General features: G+C 47.2%; 1 protein-coding gene across 1 annotated transcript in view; it reads left to right on the top strand.

Annotated features, from left to right (window-relative positions):
• POLR1A (RNA polymerase I subunit A) overlaps positions 1 to 23,935 on the top strand; it is a 298,145-nt gene that overhangs the window by 127,237 nt on the left and 146,973 nt on the right. Inside the window, exons 23-24 of the mRNA XM_063924980.1 lie at positions 20,929 to 21,150; positions 22,197 to 22,411. Coding sequence (XP_063781050.1) covers positions 20,929 to 21,150; positions 22,197 to 22,411 — 437 coding nt within the window. The remainder of the gene's footprint in view (positions 1 to 20,928; positions 21,151 to 22,196; positions 22,412 to 23,935) is intronic.

Raw genomic sequence — 23,935 nt, 5'->3', positions numbered from 1 at the left:
GTATGTGCCGGCACTCAAATCTAACAATCAGCATACTCCGGTGCCAGTTAGAGCAGGGTAATAGCAATCCAATTGAAAACGGCACTCGGAGATCACAAATCATATGAATCATATTTCTGTCCATTCTGAGGACGGGGCTTGCCGCCCCGAAACGTTAATGCCATGAATTAAATCTCTTCATATGATTTGTGATCTCCGAGTGCCGTTTTCAATTGGATTGCTATATATATATATATATATATATATATATATATATATATATATACATATACACACACGATGCAGAGGTGCGGCACTCAGACTGAAATAACTGACTCTTACAACTGTGGTAAAGTCATCATCAACGTTTCAATATTTTACATATTGTCCTGATGACAATATGTAAAATATTGAAACGTTGATGATGACATTACTACAGTTGTAAGAGTCCGTTATTTCAATCTGAGTGCCGCACCTATATATATATATATATATATATATATATATATATATATATATATATATATATATATATATATATATATATATATATATATATATATATGTATGTATGTGTATATATGTGTATGGAGTATAATATCTGTGTGTATATAAATATATAAATATATATATAAATAAATATATATATATATATATATATATATATATATAAAATCTCCTATATACAGTATTAGCTCACAGTGACTGTATGTATAACGTTGGACGGAGTCTGGAGTCAGAGTCATATGGTGTCCATACACTTGTGCGATGCACCTCACCTGAACTCCCAAAGTGATTACCATGTGATCATGCAATAGATCGCATGGTAATCACGTGATGGGCACGTCACCGCCGAGTGGATGCGGCCTTCGTCCACTCCCGGTGGATGCCCATCGCACATCGCAGTGCGATATATAGCATGTGTTTTAAAAACACATGCGATCACACTGCGATTCGATAAATATTAAGTGCAGCACATACTATCTTGAGACGCGAGATTCGACCGGCGTGCCCGCGCATTGCGTCGCAAGGTACCTAAAATGTGCATACAATCCTTCGATTTCTCTCACAGATGCGGTCGAAATCGAAGGTTAGCACCGATTATCTCACAAGTGTATGGACACTGATAAGGGGTCATGATAAGGGGTATACTTTTTCCTTTTCTATTCCCCTCCTTTTCTCTGTCTGATTCTGTTGCTTGTATTATATTACTATATTTCATATCTTTGAAGCAAATGTATATTTTTAACCTTTTAGTGATTTATAATAATTCATCACTAATTGTGTACCTTTTATTAACAAACCCGCAGAGGTTGCATCTAGACATATATATCTTTAAATCATTAGGAATATTCTGTTCATATAAGAATGCACGCCAATCATATAGAATGTAAATCATAAGGATGTATTTCAACAAACAATTGCTACTCATAGAATTCACTTTTATCATTAAACAGTATTGGTCAAATACAATGCAAGTCACCATATAATAGTTTCACAGATTCAAACTATATAAGAAACAGGATGAAATAAGCGTGAGAATGTATGTGTGTATGTATATGTATATATATATATATATATATATATATATATATATAGCAGCAGCCGGCACTCCCATATTCTTTTCAACGTGCTCAGGTGCCAAAAAACACAAGAAGAATATATCACCAACAAAGAATGGCACTCAGAGACAAAGTTGCAAAAAAAGACTATTAATTCTAAAGGTCAACGTTTCGAGGCTCAAAGCCTCGTCGTCAGGACAAAACAGCAACAGTGCAGTACTGTTGCTGTTTTGTCCTGACGACGAGGCTTTGAGCCTCGAAACGTTGACCTTTGGAATTAATAGTCTTTTTTGCAACTTTGTCTCTGAGTGCCATTCTTTGTTGGTGATATATATATATATATATATATATATATATATTCTCTCATATCCATCTAGCCACCAGTATAGATAGAACCAGCACACTGCAATTTCTTCAAATACGTGCTATTTACTCCATATGCATATTGAATTGATACAAGGCTCAGCGTATACTCATCGTGTGAAAGCACGAACAACACATGTGACCTCCCGAACAGCCGTTTTCGGTGTATCCATCTTCAGGGGAACAGTCAGATAAATATACCCTATGGTAACATAGTGTAGATGGTTTAATAATATTTGGTTCCCATTGGCATTGGTGGGCGCCCACACCTGCACAATATACTGTGTATTTATATATTTTTGTTTTGATGTATATAATTGTATAATTGATTATTTGCTAGAGGGGATGCTGCATGTGATAACCGGACCTCGCACGGGCGCCCATTGAGCTCAGGACACTGCCGCCCTCCCCTCGTGTTTACTTCCGGGCTGTGGAACGCATGATGCGGCTCACGGACCCGAACTTCCGGTCACGTGACGCATCCTTATGCGTGTCACGGACCTGATCGTCTGGATACGTATTAGCCGGCATGCGTTACAGCTACAGCGGTGGAGGTCCCGAGAGGGGGGTGTGGCGGTTCCTTGATGGCTGGCGGGTGGACGTGTGAGACGCAGGTGTTGCAGGTAAGCATCATTAGGTGAGCTTAAATGGAGCTCACAAGGGAAGCAGGTTATGCACTTTATACAGGCACTTATTTGCACAAGGCACTTTGGCACTTTATCTGACTGTTCCCCTGAAGATGGATACACCGAAAACGGCTGTTTGGGAGATCACATGTGTTGTTCGTGCTTTCACACGATGAGTATACGCTGAGCCTTGTATTAATTCAATATGCATTTGGAGTAAATAAAACGTATTTGAAGAAATTGCAGTGTGCTGGTTCTATCTATACTGGTGGCTATGTGGCAGGATGGATATGAGAGACTATGTTAATATCAATTGACCGGGCACCTGCCTATTGCATCTGAAAGTGTCAGTGCGGCTTTCCGGATTCACCTCTGTGTCTGTGTGTGTGTGTGTATATATATATATATATATATATATATATTTATTTATTTATTTATTACTGGGTAGATATCTCTCAAAGCACTCGGCTAAATCCTAGATTTATTGATATATATTGGAAGGATATATATCTTAGAGAAATACCTTAGGAGATTGGTTTTGGTTTATGTATGTGTGTGTTTGTGTGTGGGTGGGGGAGGGTCAGCATGTGGCTGCATTGTCCACAGACCGCATGGGACAGAAGCTAGACTCCATTTTGGGAAAACTCCCATGATTCCAAAGTCTATAACATATGGTTCAAAAGGGAATGCCAGCAGCCATTTTAAGTTTGCAAGTTCAAACACATGGCATTCTTTGCTAGACCATAAAGTTACATAGCAGAAGCCATAAGACTCCACTATATTCTAGAATGTATAAGCTTCAATATAACGCATACGTGCTGATTTTACAATTCCAAGCCATCTAATTACATTTCACAATTCCAAGCCAACACAGTTTCTCAATAACCAGAGCATATTGTATGCTGGCTATGCTATATAATGTAGCCTGTAATTATATGCCAATCCCGGTCTGTACCACATTATGCTAACTTTTCAGGCCTAAAACCAACTAATTCCAGCCTTCCAATATCATCACCACATATCTCATGCTGTCCATATGAGCCATCACAAGACCAGATCACCAAGTAACCACAAATATCAGCATGCCATTGCTACAAGCACATGATTACAGTAAGAAAAGGAAGTGTGTGTTGACTCCTATATTTCAGCAAGATGCACTATATAAAACCACTACAATCTGTTATAAATCACCATTCACAAATGTACACCAGAGACGCTATTCCACAGATTGTCTACTGTTCCAATTCATTACAGATTTCATAGAGTATTATCGCCAACACATAACTGCACAAGTACCATTAACCTTAAAGTCAAATGTATTTCCAAATCAACTATTCTATGCCAATCGTTTCACAACTACTCTACCACAAACACATATTTAACTATTCTATGCCATTAAGCCATGTGTATACAATACTTAGCCTTAGTAAGGAGATCGGTCCTGGTGATGAGCAATCCATGCTTCTGGAGGCTTTGTAGCTGTGTGCAGCTACTGTACATCTGCCTCAGTGGTTTTGGGAGAGTGGGCTCTGATTTCAAGTGTTCAGGTATATTCAACCTGTGGGGGTGTCTTTCACAGCATGTGGGCTAGCTGTATCAGTGATGAGGCCATGTGAGCTTGGTTATTCAAATGCTAACTACACTGTAGGCCAAGGCTACAGTGTAGCGACGTTTATTAGGCTCAGGTCACATGAGCCGATATTATAAGGAAATTACTCTGTAACAGGCCCTATACACTCACGTCATCTGCAGGGAGCTACACCATTTCCTGTGCCAGCAGCAGTGTGCGCAGTGACACTACTTACAGTATAGGGAGGTGTACATGGTCAGCGGTAGCAGCAGCGAAAGGTACACTATGGACACTGACAGCATCTGCAGTGAGGGTAACACCACGGATATTGACTGTACTTAAAAGCAGCAGGTTGCCGCCCGGCGCTCCTCTCACGGCTACATAACTTGGCTGCCTGTTGACCCCCACACCCCTGGCCAAACCCCTACCACAGCAACAAAGAGTGGTGCCATGCTGGGCGGCAGAAAATACTGAGGGTCCTTGCAGGCATCAGGTTGCCGCCAGCTGCACCTCTCCTGGATACATAACTTGCCTGCCTGTTGACCCCCACACCCCAGGGCTAACTCCTGCTGCTACAACACAGGCTGTTGCCATGCTGGGCGCCAAACGGGATGGGACATGTGCTGCAGAACGCCTCTAACACATATTTCTCAACAATCACCTTTTCGGCTGCGCCGGAGCTCCCTTCGTCTGCAGCCTAGGTCCGCCCATTGCTCCGCTCCAGGGTAAGTGCGAACACAGCCAGAACACAGGCCGGGCGCTACGATAAGACCACCTTCTGCATACAGACACAGTGAAGGCATGAGGCCCGTCAGGCGGAATATACCATATACACTCGACCAGGGACAGTATGCATCACTGACCAAGACCCATTACTACTGACCCGCAGCTCCCGCCCACAGCAGCTGAATCAACATCTCACAACACCAGCGAGGGGTTTACCTGCACAAAATAAGCGCTCATTATTAAGTCACAGTTGTGTCACACATGACAGCAAAGGGAATCACACTGGTACGTCACACCTATACTCCACGCCTATAGCTACTGAGTACTTCCCACCCTCATCCTGCTCACTAACCACCTGTCTGTGTACTGGTGACATCATACCCTGCACACATCACCTCCCCCATCTACCCAACCACTCCATGTGGCCCTCCCCCGCCCGCGGCACCTCTGGTCACCCTCCCCCATCCCCCTTTCCACCGCATCCGAAAATCCCCCAAGCACAACCCCTCCTCCACCCCTCAGTCCACAGCATATACAGACTCCCTCCCACAGTATACATACACATATACCCCCTAACCACAGCTCCTACTAGGTGATTCATCGTGCCCTGCGTGCGCTGTGCACGCCATCGCAAGGGCCTACGCCCCCAAGGGCGTGCAAGGGTTACGATCACCAAGTGTGTGTGTGTGTGTGTGTGTGTGCGTGTGTGTGTGTGTGTGTGTGTATATATATATATATATATATATATATATATATATCATTTCTCTAACGTCCTAAGTGGATGCTGGGGACTCCGTAAGGACCATGGGGATTAGCGGCTCCGCAGGAGACTGGGCACAACTATAAAGAAAGCTTTTAGACTACTGGTGTGCACTGGCTCCTCCCGCTAAGACCCTCCTCCAGACTTCAGTTAGATTCTTGTGCCCGGCTGAGCTGGATGCACACTAGGGGCTCTCCTGAGCACCTAGAAAGAAAGTATATTTAGGTTTTTTATTTTCAGTGAGATCTGCTGGCAACAGACTCACTGCAGCGAGGACTAAGGGGAGAAGAAGCGAACCTACCTAACAGGTGGTAGTTTGGGCTTCTTAGGCTACTGGACACCATTAGCTCCAGAGGGATCGACCGCAGGACCCGACCTTGGTGTTCGTTCCCGGAGCCGCGCCGCCGTCCCCCTTACAGAGCCAGAAGCACGAAGACGGTCCGGAAAATCGGCGGCAGAAGACTTCGGTCTTCACCAAGGTAGCGCACAGTACTGCAGCTGTGCGCCATTGCTCCTCATGTACACCTCACACTTCGGTCAGTGATGGGTGCAGGGCGCTGGGGGGTGGGCGCCCTGAGGGCAATAAATAACACCTTGGATGGCAAAATATACATCATATATAGCCCTAGAGGCTATATAGATGTAAAATTACCCCTGCCAGTATTACAGAAAAAGCGGGAGAAAGTCCGCCGAAAAGGGGGCGGGGCTTCTCCCTCAGCACACTGGCGCCATTTTTCCCTCACAGTTCCGCTGGAAGGAAGCTCCCTGGCTCTCCCCTGCGGTCTGAATACTACAGAAGGGTAAAAAAGAGAGGGGGGGGCACTAAATTTAGGCGCAGTATAGATAATATATATATATATATAATATATATAAAAAAGCAGCTATAGGGAAAACACTCATTGATAGTGGGATCCCAGTGTTATATAGCGCTCTGGTGTTTGCTGGCATACTCTCTCTCTGTCTCCCCAAAGGGCTTTGTGGGGTCCTGTCCTCTGTCAGAGCATTCCCTGTGTGTTTGCGGTGTGTCGGTACGGCTGTGTCGACATGTTTGATGAGGAGGCTTATGTGGAGGCGGAGCAGATGCCTGTAAATGTGATGTCACCCCCTGCGGGGTCGACACCTGAGTGGATGGTGCTGTGGAAGGAATTACGTGATAGTGTCGACTCCTTACATAAAAGGTTTGTCGACATACCAAATGTGGGACAGCCGGCTTCTCAGCCTGTGTCTGCCCAGGCGTCTCTAAAACGCCCGCTCCCTCAGATGGTTGACACAGATGTCGACACGGATACTGACGCCAGTGTCGACGACGAAGAGACTAATGTAACTTCCAGTAGGGCCACACGTTACATGATTGAGGCAATGAAAAATGTGTTGCACATTTCTGATGTTATGCCCGGTACCACAAAAAAGGGTATAATGTTTGGAGAGAAAAAACTACCAGTAGCTTTTTCTCCATCTGAAGAGTTAAATGAAGTGTGTGAAGAAGCGTGGGCTTCCCCTGATAAAAAGATGGTAATTTCTAAGAGGTTACTAATGGCGTACCCTTTCCCGCCAGAGGATAGGTCACGCTGGGAGACATCCCCTAGGGTGGATAAAGCGCTCACACGCTTGTCAAGGTGGCACTACCGTCTCCGGATACGGCCGCCCTGAAGGAATCTGCTGATAGAAAGCAGGAGGCTATCCTGAAATCTATATATACACACACAGTTGTTATACTGAGACCGGCTATTGCTTCAGCCTGGATGTGCAGTGCTGCTGCTGCGTGGTCAGATTCCCTGTCAGAAAATATAGATACCCTAGACAGGGACACTATTTTGCTAAACATAGAGCATATAAAAGACGCACTTTTTTACATGAGGGATGCACAGAGGGATATTTGCCGGCTGGCATCCAAAATTAGTGCAATGTCCATTTCTGCCAGGAGAGGGTTATGGACTCGACAGTGGACAGGTGATGCAGATTCCAAACGACACATGGAAGTTCTGCCTTATAAGGGTGAGGAATTGTTCGGGGATGGTCTCTCGGACCTCGTTTCCACAGCAACAGCTGGGAAGTCTACATTTTTACCCCATGTTCCCTCACAACCAAAGAAAGCACCGTATTATCAGGTACAGTCCTTTCGGCCCAATAGGGGCAAGTGGGTTAAAGGCGCGTCCTTTCTGCCCAGAGGCAGAGGTAGAGGGAAAAAGCTGCAGCATACAGCCAGTTCCCAGGAGCAAAAGTCCTCCCCCGCTTCCTCTAAGTCAGGCATGTCCAAACTGCGGCCCTCCAGCTGTTGAGAAACTACACATCCCAGCATGCCCTGACACAGCTTTAGCATTCTCTGACAGTAAAACTGTGTCAGGGCATGCTGGAATGTGTAGTTTCTCAACAGCTGGAGGGCCGCAGTTTGGACATGCCTGCTCTAAGTCCACAGCATGACGCTGGGGCTCCACAGGCGGAGCCAGGTACGGTGGGGGCCTGTCTCAAAAATTTCAGCAATCAGTGGGCTCGCTCACGGGTGGATCCCTGGATCCTTCAAGTAGTATCTCAGGGGTACAAACTGGAATTCGAGACGTCTCCCCCCCCCCCCGCCGTTTCCTCAAATCTGCCCTGCCAACCACTCCCTCAGGCAATGAGGCAGGGTTACAGGCAATTCAAAAGCTGTATTCACAACAAGTGATAGTAAAGGTACCCCTACTTCAACAAGGAAGGGGTTACTATTCCACAATGTTTGTGGTACCGAAACCGGACGGTTCGGTGAGACCCATTTTAAATTTGAAATCCTTGAACACATATATAAAAAAATTCAAGTTCAAGATGGAATCGCTCAGGGCGGTTATTGCAAGCCTGGACGAGGGAGACTACATGGTATCGCTGGACATCAAGGATGCTTACCTACATGTCCCCATTTACCATCCTCACCAGGAGTACCTCAGGTTTGTGGTACAAGATTGTCATTACCAATTCCAGACGTTGCCGTTCGGTCTCTGCACGGCTCCGAGGGTCTTTACCAAAGTAATGGCGGAAATGATGATACTCCTTCGAAGGAAGGGAGCTTTAATTATCCCATACGTGGACGATCTCCTGATAAAGGCGAGGTCCAGAGAGCAGTTGTTGGTAGGGGTAGCACTATCTCGGAAAGTGCTACAACAGCACGGCTGGATTCTAAATATTCCAAAGTCTCAGCTGATCCCTACGACACGCCTGCTGTTCCTAGGGATGGTTCTGGACACAGAACAGAGAAAAGTGCTTCTCCCGGAGCAGAAGGCCAAGGAGCTGTCATCTCTAGTCAGAGGCCTCCTAAAACCAAAACAGGTGTCGGTGCATCATTGCACGCGGATCCTGGGAAAAATGGTAGCTTCCTACGAAGCGATTCCATTCGGCAGGTTTCATGCAAGAACCTTTCAGTGGGACCTGTTGGACAAGTGGTCCGGATCGCATCTTCAGATGCATCGTCTGATAACCCTGTCTCCAAGGACAAGGGTGTCTCTGCTGTGGTGGCTGCAGAGTGCTCATCTTCAAGAGGGCCGCAGATTCGGCATACAGGACTGGGTCCTGGTGACCATGGATGCCAGCCTTCGAGGCCGGGGAGCAGTCACACTGGGAAGAAACTTCCAAGGACTATGGTCAAGTCAGGAGACTTCCCTGCACATAAATATTCTGGAACTAAGGGCCATTTACAATGCCCTAAGTCAGGCAAAACCCCTGCTTCAAAACCAGCCGGTACTGATCCAGTCAGACAACATCACGGCGGTCGCCCATGTAAATCGACAGGGCGGCACGAGAAGCAGGACGGCGATGGCAGAAGCCACAAGGATTCTCCGATGGGCGGAAAATCACGTGTTAGCACTGTCAGCAGTGTTCATTCCGGGAGTGGACAACTGGGAAGCAGACTTCCTCAGCAGGCACGACCTCCACCCGGGAGAGTGGGGACTTCATCCAGAAGTCTTTCAAATGATTGTAAACCAGTGGGAAAAACCACAGGTGGACATGATGGCGTCCCGCCTAAACAAAAAGCTAGAAAAATATTGCGCCAGGTCAAGAGACCCGCAGGCGATAGCTGTGGACGCTCTGGTAACACCGTGGGTGTACCGATCGGTTTATGTGTTCCCTCCTCTTCCTCTCATACCAAAGGTACTGAGGATAATAATGAGAAGAGGAGTAAGAACTATACTCATTGTTCCGGATTGGCCAAGAAGAGCGTGGTATCCGGAACTTCAAGAAATGATGTCAAAGGACCCATGGTCTCTACCGCTCAGACAAGACCTGCTGCAGCAGGGGCCCTGTCTGTTCCAAGACTTACCGCGGCTGCGTTTGACGGCATGGCGGTTGAACACCGGATCCTGAAGGAAAAGGGCATTCCGGAGGAAGTCATTCCTACGCTGATAAAAGCTAGGAAAGAAGTAACCGCAAACCATTATCACTGCATATGGCGAAAATATGTTGCGTGGTGTGAGGCCAGGAAGGCTCCAACGGAAGAGTTTCAGCTGGGCCGGTTCCTGCAGTTCCTACAGTCAGGGGTGACTATGGGCCTTAAATTGGGTTCCATTAAGGTCCAGATTTCGGCTCTATGGATTTTCTTCCAGAGAGAATTGGCTTCACTACCTGAAGTTCAGACTTTTGTTAAGGGAGTGCTGCCTTTTGTGCCTCCAGTGGCACCTTGGGATCTCAACGTGGTGTTGGATTTCCTAAAGTCACATTGGTTTGAGCCACTGAAAACCGTGGATTTGAAATATCTCACGTGGAAAGTGGTCATGTTGTTGGCCTTGGCGTCGGCCAGGCGTGTTTCAGAATTGGCGGCTTTGTCATGTAGAAGCCCTTATCTGATTTTCCATATGGATAGGGCAGAATTGAGGACTCGTCCCCAGTTTCTCCCCAAAGTGGTATCAGCTTTTCATCTGAACCAACCTATCGTGGTGCCTGCGGCTACAAATGACTTGGAGGCTTCCAAGTTGTTGGATGTAGTCAGGGCCCTAAAAATGTATGTTTCCAGGACAGCTGGAGTCAGAAAGACTGACTCGCTCTTCATCCTGTATGCGCCCAACAAGTTGGGTGCACCCGCTTCAAAGCAGACTATTGCTCGCTGGATCTGTAGTACGATTCAGCTTGCACATTCTGCAGCTGGACTGCCGCATCCAAAATCAGTAAAAGCCCATTCCACGAGGAAAGTGGGCTCTTCTTGGGCGGCTGCCCGAGGGGTATCGGCTCTTCAACTTTGCCGAGCTGCAACTTGGTCAGGGGCAAACACGTTTGCAAAATTCTACAAATTTGATACCCTGGCTGAGGAGGACCTTGAGTTCTCTCATTCGGTGCTGCAGAGTCATCCGCACTCTCCCGCCCGTTTGGGAGCTTTGGTATAATACCCATGGTCCTTACGGAGTCCCCAGCATCCACTTAGGACGTTAGAGAAAATAAGAATTTACTCACCGGTAATTCTATTTCTCATAGTCCGTAGTGGATGCTGGGCGCCCATCCCAAGTGCGGATTGTCTGCAATACTTGTATATAGTTATTGCTTAATTAAAGGGTTATTGTTGAGCCATCTGTTGAGAGGCTCTATTATGTTCATACTGTTAACTGGGTATAGTATCACGAGTTATACGGTGTGATTGGTGTGGCTGGTATGAGTCTTACCCGGGATTCAAAATCCTTCCTAATTGTGTCAGCTCTTCCGGGCACAGTATCCTAACTGAAGTCTGGAGGAGAGTCTTAGTGGGAGGAGCCAGTGCACACCAGTAGTCTAAAAGCTTTCTTTATAGTTGTGCCCAGTCTCCTGCAGAGCCACTAATCCCAATGGTCCTTACGGAGTCCCCAGCATCCACTACGGACTATGAGAAATAGAAATACCGGTGAGTAAATTCTTATTATATATAGTGTGTGTGTGTGTGTGTGTGTGTGTGTGTGTGAATACATATATATATATATATATATATATATATGGAAAATGGAAGGCGGCACTCAGGAGACTTTCTTGAAAGTAGAAAACGTGCTTTTAATGTGTAACGTTTCGGGAGACGTACTCCCTTCTTCAAGACACAGCAATACAAGTGATCACAGTGATAAAACAAACTTAAATACCTTACCAGTTCCTGGCTCGGCCACCTCCGTCACGGCCAGCGGCGTCCCGACCTCCGGAGCCCGCACTTCCGGTTTCGGCAGTACCCGCCCCTTCCGGATGACGTTGCTCCGTTGCCGGGCGACGCAGCCGCGGGAAGGACCCACACGAGCAGGGAACCTGTATAGTCATGGCAACGTGTTGCCATGACAACAGAAAGAAAATACATAAATATAGCAAACTGTGCAAATCGGACCACTTGCGTGGATATAGCAATGCATAAATATTTAAAAGACACATCCAATGCCAGAAAGGCACACAGTGCTGTGCACAATAGATAATGTGAAGAACATGTTATGCTCCGTAAAAATCTGTGATCTAAAGCTAATCTCACCTAAAGAATACATACTGACATAATTAAGTGAAAAGTTAAAAACATAAAGACACATACTGCTGTCAATTGTTATGTCTAATCTTGAAGGGTACATATACAGCAGACTACCATACAGAGCTACAACTATATAAACTCTACCCTCGTCAGTCAGCCAGCAGTTGGAGGGGGAAACCACTACCTCTCTCACAGGTACGTGGGTCCCCATGTATACAACTGTTTGGAACTTATTAGTGATTCCAGTGCTCTAACTTAGATGCACTGTCTACTAAGTTCTGAGTAACCCTTCACGTGTTACTGGGGGAATGCGTACTCTATTAACCATACTCAACCTTGCATCTATATCCTGCCTCAAAGAAAGCAATTTAGGCTTAAATATTCATTTAGACCACGAGGGTGGATCGTGTCTAATTTGTGGATCCATCTTGCCTCCAGTTGCAACAATTTTTTTGCTCGGTTGCCACCTCGGATGGAATCAGGAACCTGGTCCACTATCTTGTAGCGGACGGAGGCAAGGCTGTGACGCATCTGCGCAAAATGTCGTGCCACAGGTTGTTCGCTGCTCCCTGACACCAGAGCTGCCCTTATCGCCCATCTGTGTTGGGCCATCCGCTCTTTAAATAAACATTGGGTCTTGCCCACATAATAAAGGCTGCAAGGACAGATCAAGACGTAAATTACAAACATGGAGCTGCATGTCAATGGTTTGGGGATCTTCAACTTCTTCCCAGTATGTGGGTGTGAGATGGAGTCCCCTGTTAACATGTAGCTACATGTAGTGCAGCCCAAGCATTTAAAGCAGCCTACTTTGCGTGTCAAGAAATGTGTGGTGGGCCGTATCCTTGTAAAGCCCATCACATCATTCTTAACTACAAGATCTTTAATGTTAGAGCTACGAGTGTAGCAAGGCATTATTCGGCTATTCTTTAAGCTTGCTAAATTGGGGTCTGAAGTAATCATCGGCCATAGTTGCTTAATTTTCTTGTTGGTCCTTCTGCTAGAAGTATTGAACTGGTTTACCCAGGCAATTTTAGAAGCAGAGGACACAGGGACTTTAACCTGTAACAGTTCCTGTCTACTAAGGGACAAAGCCCTGGCGCGTGCATTCTTCAAAAGACTAAGCGGGTAGCCCCTCTGTGAGAATTTGTTCGTCATAATTTCTAACTGTGTCTCCAGCTCCTCAGGGTCGCTGGTGATTCTGCACACCCTGAGGAATTGAGAATACGGCAAACCCTGGATTAAAGCTGGGGGATGGAAGCTGTCATATCTGAGGAGTGTATTGCGATCCGTGGGCTTTGAGTATAGTGTGGTGTGCAGCTCACCTCCTCGCACCAGGATTTTAGTGTCCAAGAAGCATATTTCTGACCTGTGTGTGGACAAGGTGAACTTGATCGGGCTAGAGGAGTTGTTATGTTCCTCTATTAATTTGACCAAGACTCCCTCGTCTCCGATCCAAAACAACAACAGGTCGTCTATATACCGGGTATATAGAAAAATGGACCTGGCTGTCTTACTATCCTCAAAGAACGTTCTTTGAGGATAGTAAGGATATGTAGCTACATGTTAACAGGGGACTCCATCTCACACCCACATACTGGGAAGAAGTTGAAGATCCCCAAACCATTGACATGCAGCTCCATGTTTGTAATTTACGTCTTGATCTGTCCTTGCAGCCTTTATTATGTGGGCAAGACCCAATGTTTATTTAAAGAGCGGATGGCCCAACACAGATCGGCGATCAGGGCAGCTCTGGTGTCAGGGAGCAGCGAACAACCTGTGGCACGACATTTTGCGCAGATGCGTCACAGCCTTGCCTCCGTCCGCTACAAGATAGTGGACCAGGTTCCTGATTCCATCCGAGGTGGCAACCGAGCAAAAAAATTGTTGCAACTGGAGGCAAGATGGATCCACAAATTAGACACGATCCACCCTCGTGGTCTAAATGAATATTTAAGCCTAAATTGCTTTCTTTGAGGCAGGATATAGATGCAAGGTTGAGTATGGTTAATAGAGTACGCATTCCCCCAGTAACACGTGAAGGGTTACTCAGAACTTAGTAGACAGTGCATCTAAGTTATAGCACTGGAATCACTAATAAGTTCCAAACAGTTGTATACATGGGGACCCACGTACCTGTGAGAGAGGTAGTGGTTTCCCCCTCCAACTGCTGGCTGACTGACGAGGGTAGAGTTTATATAGTTGTAGATCTGTATGGTAGTCTGCTGTATATGTACCCTTCAAGATTAGACATAACAATTGACAGCAGTATGTGTCTTTATGTTTTTAACTTTTCACTTAATTATGTCAGTATGTATTCTTTAGGTGAGATTAGCTTTAGATCACAGATTTTTACGGAGCATAACATGTTCTACACATTATCTATTGTGCACAGCACTGTGTGCCTTTCTGGCATTGGATGTGTCTTTTAAATATTTATGCATTGCTATATCCACGCAAGTGGTCCGATTTGCACAGTTTGCTATATTTATGTATTTTCTTTCTGTTGTCATGGCAACACGTTGCCATGACTATACAGGTTCCCTGCTCGTGTGGGTCCTCCCCGCGGCTGCGTCGCCCGGCAACGGAGCAACGTCATCCGGAAGGGGCGGGTACTGCCGAAACCGGAAGTGCGGGCTCCGGAGGTCGGGACGCCGCTGGCCGTGACGGAGGTGGCCGAGCCAGGAACTGGTAAGGTATTTAAGTTTGTTTTATCACTGTGATCACTTGTATTGCTGTGTCTTGAAGAAGGGAGTACGTCTCCCGAAACGTTACACATTAAAAGCACGTTTTCTACTTTCAAGAAAGTCTCCTGAGTGCCGCCTTCCATTTTCCATATCCAAAGCTATCGTGCTTAAGGAGGGCACCGGAGCAGATTCCCTGCGGGAAAGAGGAGTGCCAGACCAAGGAGAGTGTTATATATATATATATATATATATATATATATATATACTGACAAATACATTCAACTGCGTTTCTAAGAAAAATCCAATAAAGATTCTGTATACATGTGTACAGCAAAAAAGTCTGTGGGGCCAGTGATAAGAGGAAGGGTGCAGGCAGTGTGTACACTGGTCTCCTGGTTACTATTTGTCATTGCTGTCATAAAGGGGCATACATTGTGTACTGTGCAGCATATGGTGCTGGGAGATACAGCCAGTGCACTGACCCACCAAGGTCATAAACCAATCTTTACACCAGGAATTTATGATGTTTGCTATAGAGATTCTGTGCTGTCAGCTCTGTGCCTCTGCGCATCTTAACCTTTGGAATCATTTAAAAATCTATTCTGACAAGTGTAGGATTTAGATAGTGCTGGAGTCCGGGAGCTCTGTGTGATCCTGTTACAGTCGGTACCTGCTCCTGTATCGATCAGTGGAAAACCCATGCGTTATATATATAATGCTTCAGGTGTATTGTCATTACGTTAGACTTCGGGATCACAAGAGTTCACAGAGCTAATAGTGATTAATCACTTGTTAACCTTACTGGTTACTCATTAACTTGGTTCATATAAGTGGAACTGGTTTACATCACTTTCTGGATAAGTCACCTGTTTATGTATGTATGTATATATGTGTATATATATATATATATATATATATATATATATATATATATATATATATTAGGCCCCCTTAACCCTTGCACACCCTTATGGCGTGTAATATTTTTATTATTATTGTATTATCTCCAATAATAATTGTGTGAGTGGTTAAATATTGCATGGACAAAGGGCGTGCAATGGTTAAGGGGTCAAAGCCCCTTGAAACGGTGTGAACAGCGCAAGCAGGGCCTGATGAATCACCAAGTAGGTGCTGTGGTTGGGGGAGTGGTGGGAGCGGGGGAGACGTGGATGGGATCTGGGGGTGCCGTGGGGGGGGGGGGAGGGGAAAGGTGGGTGTCCGGAGCCACAGCAGGTGGAAGAGGGGCGAGTGCGGGGATGCTGCGGGTGGGAGAGGGACGGGTCTGGTGGTACTGTGGGTGGGGGGAGGTGGTCCGGAGCCACCACGGGTGCTGGAGGGAGTGCCGCGGATGGGGCCTGGAGTGGGGGGAGGGGCGGGTAATGTTTCTCCTGCTTCTCCTCCTTTAATCAGCTAAGCTGCTGTCCTCCCTTTGGCAGTGGCTCTCCCGGAGTCTCGCACAGCAGCCAAGCAGCCAGTCACTATTGTTAGCGCTGGTGTCCCAACGCGCCGCATTACAGGGAAGAAGATGCACTCAATAAACTACAGCTCCCAGCAGCCCTTAGCGCCGGAATGCTTCGGTGCTAAGGGCTGCTGGGAGCTGTAGTTTATTTAGTGCGTCTACTTCCCTGTAATGCTGCGCGTTGGGACATCGGCGCTAACAATAGTGACTGGCTGGCAGAACTGACTGACTGGTTGAATCAATGTAAAAGGTGAGCGCACACCCACTGCACTGCACAGCACTGTCGCCTTTTACATTGATTCAGCATCCAGACATTACCCTCCGCCATATCACCCACTCTATCCGTTACATTAGCCATCTCGGGGCTCTTAGGCCGGCAGCCCAGGTGCTGTGTTGCGGAGTTGGGGCCTCTGGGGATCTGGGCACGGCTGTGGATGGGAGGCACTTCTGTGACATCACGCAGAGAGGAGGCTCCGGGGCTCAGAGAGTATGCGGCGCAGGGAGGGCTATGAAAGCCTTGCGCTGCACCGCTTTCATACACATCTATGCCGGTGGCCGCAGCAGCTTTTGTTCCACCTGCGCTGCGGCTAGGGAGTGGGGATTGTTGATGCCGGAGTGGGCAGGCGGACTGGCAGCAGGAGATAGGACGCTGCAGTAAAAGGATGTTTTTTCCCCTTATCTACAGCGCAGAGACTTGCTGCAGATGCAGTGGGACTGGCTAAATCCGTCGTGTCGGTGGATCGGGCCGATAATTACATAGTGTATGGCCACAACCAGTCAGCGATGATTGGACTGTCGGACATGAGGAATCTTTCAACGTGCCTGACTGATCCGATTATTTGTTGGGCGCATCTGTCAGTCTATGGGGTATATGCAATTGCGGGCGAATTGAGGCAATTTTCCGCCCGTATTTTAATTCGACACAATTCGACCGTCGAATTTCGGCAGGTGGGTGCCGGAATTCGACATATTCAATAAAAAACGTATTCGTCAGTCCCGCTGTTGAAAAACGGCCGATTTGACGGATTTTAAACCGATTTTTTTAAAATGGTCAAAAAACGGTAAAAAAAACATGGGACCCCTTTCCCCGAATGCAGAGACCCCCCGTGACTCCTGTCACAGAGAGTCTCTTCAGCCAATCAGGTAGCGCCACGTCGTGGCACTCTCCTGATTGGTTGTATGCGCGTCGGAGCTGTCAGACGCGCATCGCACAGCCCCCTCCATTATCTTCAATGGTGGGAACTTTGCGGTCAGCGGCTGACCGCGGGTAACCCCACCGCTGACCGCAAAGTTCCCACCATTTAAACTAATGGAGGGAGCTGTGCGATGCGCTGTCTGCCAGCTCAGCCGCGCAAAGCCAATCAGTAGAGTGCCACGAAGTGACGTTTCTGTGACGGGGTCTCTGCATTCGGGAAAAGGGGTCCCATGTGCAAACCCCTTTCAGTCCGTCTGGTTCGGGTTAATGCGGTTTGTTTGATTTGGCCAAGTACGTGGATTATAATAAAAGACCAGGACACTGGATCAGGTGAGTATAATTTTATTTTCAGGTACCCCGGACGTCGACATTGGAGACGAGGCCAGAGTCGGCGTGTCAACATAGGTAAGTATGTGTGTCTGCATGTATGTAATAAAGTTATACTTTCACGGTGTCTGTGTCTTGTTTTTATTTGGGTAATTTTTTTTGCAGTAGAACTACAGGTACCAGTGTGCCCGTTTCCCCCCCGCATGCTGGTACTTGTGATTTTCCAAGTACCAGCTTGCTGGGGAGGCTTGCTGGGACTTGTAGTTATTCTGCAAAAAACAATATTCTTACATTTTACTCAAGGCTATCAGCCCCCCATCCGCAGCCCTTGGATGGGGGGGGACAGCCTCGGGCTTCACCCCTGGCCCTTGGGTGGCTGGGGGGGGACCCCTTGATTGAAGGGGTCCCCACTCCTCCAGTGTTCCCCGGCCAGGGGTGACTAGTTGGATATTTAATGGCACGGCCGCAGGGCGCTGTATAAAAGTGACCCCCGGCTGTGGCATTATCTGTCCAGCTAGTGGAGCCCGGTGCTGGTACAAAAAATACGGGGGACCCCTACTCTTTTTGTCCCCCGTATTTTTGGCACCAGAACCAGGCGCAGAGCCCAGTGCTGGTTGTTAAAATACGGGGGATCCCCTGTAATTTTTCCCCCGTATTTTGTCAACCAGGACCGGCTCAAAGAGCCCGAGGCTGGTTATGCTTAGGAGGGGGGACCCCACGCATTTTTTTCCTGAATTTAACCCCATTCCATTAAAAAAAATATATATATATTTAAAAAAATCTATAAATAATACTTGTGCCTCCTAAATAGACAAACCAAGTACCTAATCCCTTGTAATATAAATAGATATGCTATTACCAATAAAAAAACACACAAAAAAAAACATGTTTTTACATTTTTTTATTAGATTCCGCCAGCAAAGTGTGGTGGATTGAAAATGACGAATTTACTGTCTAAAAGCACTGTTGTTGAATTTACAATCTTCAATTGAATATACTTTTGTTGAATTGCCGCATTTGTACCATTGCAAAAATGTCGAATTTCAAAAAGTCGAATTTGGAATGGCCGATTTTTGGCGAAAAGTACTGTATTGCATTGTCGAATTTTTTTGGGGGGCGAAAATGTCCCGTTTTTCGACATTTTCGGGAATTCGACCGCAATTGCATATACCTATATGCGCTGCTGTAGTCTGAGTGTCCTTTCCGCTCTTCCTTCACAGGGGAAGAATGTGCAGCCATACACTGTGAGATCTCTCGCAGCACATGACCATATCATCTGGTTCAGACTGTCGGACATTTTATCAAACAATGTATGCCCAGCGTTAATTTTTGGTTATTCCTTTCATTAGCCCCAATCTATAAAGATCGTAGGAGAGCAGGGTGGGGCCACAGTGCCGAAAATCGTTTGTCTTTCATCCATCATCGCTCGCGCCGTACACACTGAGCGATGATGGATGAAAAATGAGCATTTTTAACACTGGAAAAACGAGACGACGGACCACCTCGCTGGCGATTATGCGGGAGCGCACATCATCTCTCGTCTTCCGTCGCTGGGGCATACACACTAGGCGACTTTGAGCTCAAAACAGGCAAAATGAGAATCCACCTAGTGTGTGTGGGCCTTTACTTATGTGCGTGTCCAAAATGATATTCAATTATAGGGTCTATGTACTAAGCCTTGGATATAGACTATGTGGATGGCGATAAAGTACCAGCCAATCCGCTCCTAACTGCCATGTCACGGGCTGCGTTTAAAAAATTACAGGAGCTGATTGGCTGGTACTTTATCTCTGTCCACTTTATCTCTCCATCCAAGTACATAGACTCTAATATCATATAAAATATATACATTCAACTTTGTCTTGTCTTAAGGCGGGTACACACTGAAATATATATCTGCAGATATGTCTATAGACGGATCGGGCAGTGTGTTGAGCATGCACACTGCCCAATCCGTCAGGGACTGACGTCATGAACTGGGTGGGCGTGTACACACGCCCGCCCAGTTCAATTGTCAATCACCGCCGCCCGCCGCAGCATGTGTACAGGCGGTCGGCCGTCCGAGCGTACACACACAGCGACGCGCCAATATATCTGTAGATATATTGGCCGTCGGCTGTGCTGCGGGCCGACGCGTTACGTGTGTGAACGACGAAGTTCACAGACGTATCGGCCGTACACACTGGCCAACGGACCCGCGATATATCGCCCAGTGTGTACGGGCCTTTAGACGTGCAGAGGGAGCCAGGGCCCACACAGTTGGGTGATATACAGGGAGAGTACAGTAAGTATAACAGGGTTGGAAGTAAGCGGGACATAGTGGAGATGTAGGACATAGGATGGAGGGGATACGGTCGTTAGGTCGACCCAACTTAGGTTGACGTGCGATAGGTCAACAGGTCGACATGAATTTTTCACATTTTAAAAAAAATGGGGATTTTTTTCATATTTAACAATCAACGTGGACTAAGGACCTTGCCCGAAGCATGGTGAGCCATGCAAGGGGACACGGTGCACTAATTGGGGTTCCCTGTCACTTTACGGAGAAAACAACGCCAAAAACTCATGTCGACCTTTTCACATGTCGACCTAACGCCCATGTCCACCTAGTGCATGTCGACCTAATGACAATGTTGACCTTCAGTGGTCGACCTAAGTTGGGTCGACCCAACGACCCATACCCCATTGTAGGGCAGGTACAAAACTATTAGTATTTAAATAACCAAACCCCACTGTTCCCTTACATAATAAGGCTGGCCACGATTTGACCCTCTGAAGTTCTGGTATGTCCCTATGTTCTTGATGTAGGCAGGTGACACATGAATAGTAGGGGTTTGTGGGGGTTTCTTCAGTTTTTGTTTATTTAAATATCTGCATTAAGAAATAGAGAGACCTGACCAGTTGTCACATGGATCTTGTTAGGTCAGAATTAATGATGGTAGTGCTGTGTGTGGTTACTGGCTGCTGTCTATGGACACCTGGGGCCGGATGTACAGTAATGCTGTCCAACTTGGCCAGAGCTGCGGGTGGCCGGACAAACTTTAACATTTCGCCTTGTAAATGATTGCCCCTTTAAAAAAACGTTAGAGTTCGGCCGGCAACCCGCAGCTCCGGCCACCTCGGACAGCAAAGCACCCGGCCCCTGGTTGCAGACCTGTAGCGTCTGTCTGTACATAAGCAGACCTTATGTAAGACAAGTCTTTCATCAAGTGCTACTTACAAGCCTAAACCCATGCTCTCTCTCCGGCAGGCTATAAAGCAGTCCAAGCATTTGGACGAGGTGCTGTCCAAGATGGATTCTGAGCAAGCAAGCCTGCACAGCCAGGCCATCAGGAAGTGGCGGTCAAAGCACCCTGCGCCTTCCCAAAGGCTGGGTGCCTTCTTGTCCTATTCCCAAAAGAAACTGGCTGCTGCCAGAGCAAGATGTCCCGATGGGGGCTATGAGCACGGCCGAGAACAGGCAGTGAATCAGGTTAGTGGCTCTCCTGATTGTAATGTTCTGTGTTCCTAGTTACTCATCACTTTGTAATTGGGATACACCATTGAGAGCAGGTTGTAGGTCTGATGCACAGGCTATCCCGGAGGTCCGATGGGTTTGGATGCTGTCCCTAATAAATGTGAGGTGATGGGATTCCAGGAGTCTACTGCCTGTGGCTGGTGTATCTAGGCCCTGCCCGGTCTCCAGTGCATTGTGGGTGTTTTATTGTTGCGTCATTAATGAAGTCATGTGTAGTTTATGGTTGAGGGACGACTAAGTTTTGTCATTTTTACTCAATTTTTTCACCACACAACACAAATGTTCACCAATATGTCGGGGTGTAAGTTCATTCTAGGAGGCGAGAAAGTTGTTGTGTCGCCCCCTTCAGGCTTGACACCCGGAGGCGACTGTCTTCCATTGTCTCCTATATTTACTCCCATGCCATTATGGGCTGAAAGACAATAAGGTTGTCTTTATGTCCTCAGTCCCTCATACAAAACACCTTCTTCTAAACCCACCAGACCGGCTTCTTTGGCAACTGCACTGGTCTTTTGTACGGGATCGTCCTGCAGTCGACAGAGCCAAAATGTGCCGGTACTTTATTATAATCTAGTCAGACATTTAACAGAATTGCAGTTGCAAACTTGATGAAGTTGTTGAGATTACGGGGAGGAGGTATCACAGCTTGGCGAGAGATTAAAATGGAGAGAGAAGTACCAACCAATCACCTGTCACTTTACAAGCTGTGTTTGAAAAATGGCAAAAGCTGATTGGTCGATACTTTTCTGTCTCTCCGCTTTATCCCTCCCCAAGCTCTGATACATCTCCCGCTGTATCTGGCCATACTTCCACATTACATACACAGAGTCTGCCCTGCAGAAGCAGGCCAAGCATAGTTGCAGTCACATTGAAATGGCTGCATGCTGAAGTAAGTGAGCCCCTGCGTTTCACACCAAGAAACCAAAGTTTTCCATTTGATATGTAATCGGGCTGACCACTGTAGGCTGTAGCATGTGAATGTTATACCCTGGTTCTTGCAGCTGGTAGAGAGTTGGTACGCCCTGGACCAGAAGACGCGGAACAAGTATATGAAAAGATCGTCCCCTCTGCCTGATCCTTGCCTTGCCGTCCTCCGCCCAGATCTTTATTTTGGATCTGTGTCCGAAACATTTCAAGACAAAGTGGATCAGTACAGTTGGCAACTGGAGCAGCAGAACAGTATCCGTTACGTAAAGTCCAAGGTCACACCCGACAGGTAACTGAAAGAATCTTCTGTATTGTAAACCGCATGACCATGAGCCGCAGCTCTCTCTTCCCAGCCAGTGTAATCCAAGTGAGAAGGACAGGCCTAGACTTGTAGAGGCTTAGATGCGCTCTAACACTGTCTAATAAAATACCGGTACACATCACTGCAACAAAACCTTCACATGACTGCACTGGTTCATCTGCTATCAACGAGTAATCAAACTTGTTCCGTATGATAGCTTGTTCTCCAGCCAATCGGCTCCCAACTGTCATTTTTCAAACACGTGACAGGAGCTGATTGGCTGGAGCACCAGTTATCATATGGAACGAGTTTTATCATCCACAATGAGTTCTATCACTCGTTGAGAAATGAACCCCCTGTTACTTTTCTGCTCCGACCTACTGTGCAATAATGTTTGCAGGGCCCTCCTATAGCCGCCAGGGGCTGGCCCCTCAGTTTGACACAGCAGCAGCATCCTGTATTCATCTCCTCTGCATCCCCATCATCACACATAGCCAAGGTTTGCAGGCACAGGAGTGCTCTAGTCTCCACAGAGCTCCCTGTTTCTCAGTGGTCACCCCACACTGTGGACAGGAGAAATAGTCCCTCCGCAGCAACCACTGAGAGCAGGGGGGGTGCTGGTAATACAGGGAGAGGAGGGAAGACAGCTGGGGGGGGGGGAAGAAGCTTGGGCATCACCTCCAAGGGGTGGGGCTGTAAGGAGGGACATGGGCGGGGCAGATTGGCTTGTAGGTGGGCTGTGGGTGGATTGGAGGCAAGTGGGACCGGCCCTATGTCTCTGTAGCTGCCTCTAAGATCTAGGAGGGAGGGGGCACAACTGTGAAGACAGAATTTAAGCCCATTATATAGTGTATTTCTGCTGCGGGGTACACTGGGCTCCACAAGGATTGGACAATGGGGTGTAGAGTAGGATCTTGATCCGAGGCACCAACAGGCTCAAAGCTTTGACTGTTCCCAGAATGCACAGCACCGCCTCCTCTATAACCCTGCCTCCCTGCACAGGAGCTCAGTTTTGTAAGTTGGTTCTGCAGTAAGCAGGCACTGAACAGAGGGGCTGCTCCAGGCAGCCCTCAGAAAAGCTTATTATGAGGTAAAAAGTGAAGACTTCAAGGGCAGCAGTGGTGGTATATGTCTTGCTGCAGCTCCAGCTCTCTCAAGCAGCGCTGTACACTCCCGAGCCCTGGTTGCCGGGTACCTACAGCGGAGGCTCCGGTTTTCTTCACGTTAGACACACACGGCTGGGGCTCTCCAGGATTGCGTGGCCGCGCTTTGGGAGGTGGTAAGTGGGTCCCGCTTGCGGGACCCGGTCTTTATCGCGATCCGGTGCGGTCAGTGGGAGGCGGGCCGCGCACGCGCTGGCGGTGGACACTGTGGATACAGGCGATCCCACTAGATCACCATGGCATGTGCGCAGGTCAGGTTTTCTCTCTAAACCAATTCTTATATCGCCCACAGTACCCGGTGGTTTTGCCAGCAGAGGGTATAAGGCTTAGACCTGATGTCCCTCCCCCA

The sequence above is a fragment of the Pseudophryne corroboree genome, chromosome 1 (genome assembly GCF_028390025.1).
Source record: "Pseudophryne corroboree isolate aPseCor3 chromosome 1, aPseCor3.hap2, whole genome shotgun sequence".
Taxonomy (NCBI): Eukaryota; Metazoa; Chordata; class Amphibia; order Anura; family Myobatrachidae; genus Pseudophryne; species Pseudophryne corroboree.
Note: the sequence above shows the minus strand (reverse complement) of the source record. Positions and strands in the feature narration are given on the sequence as shown.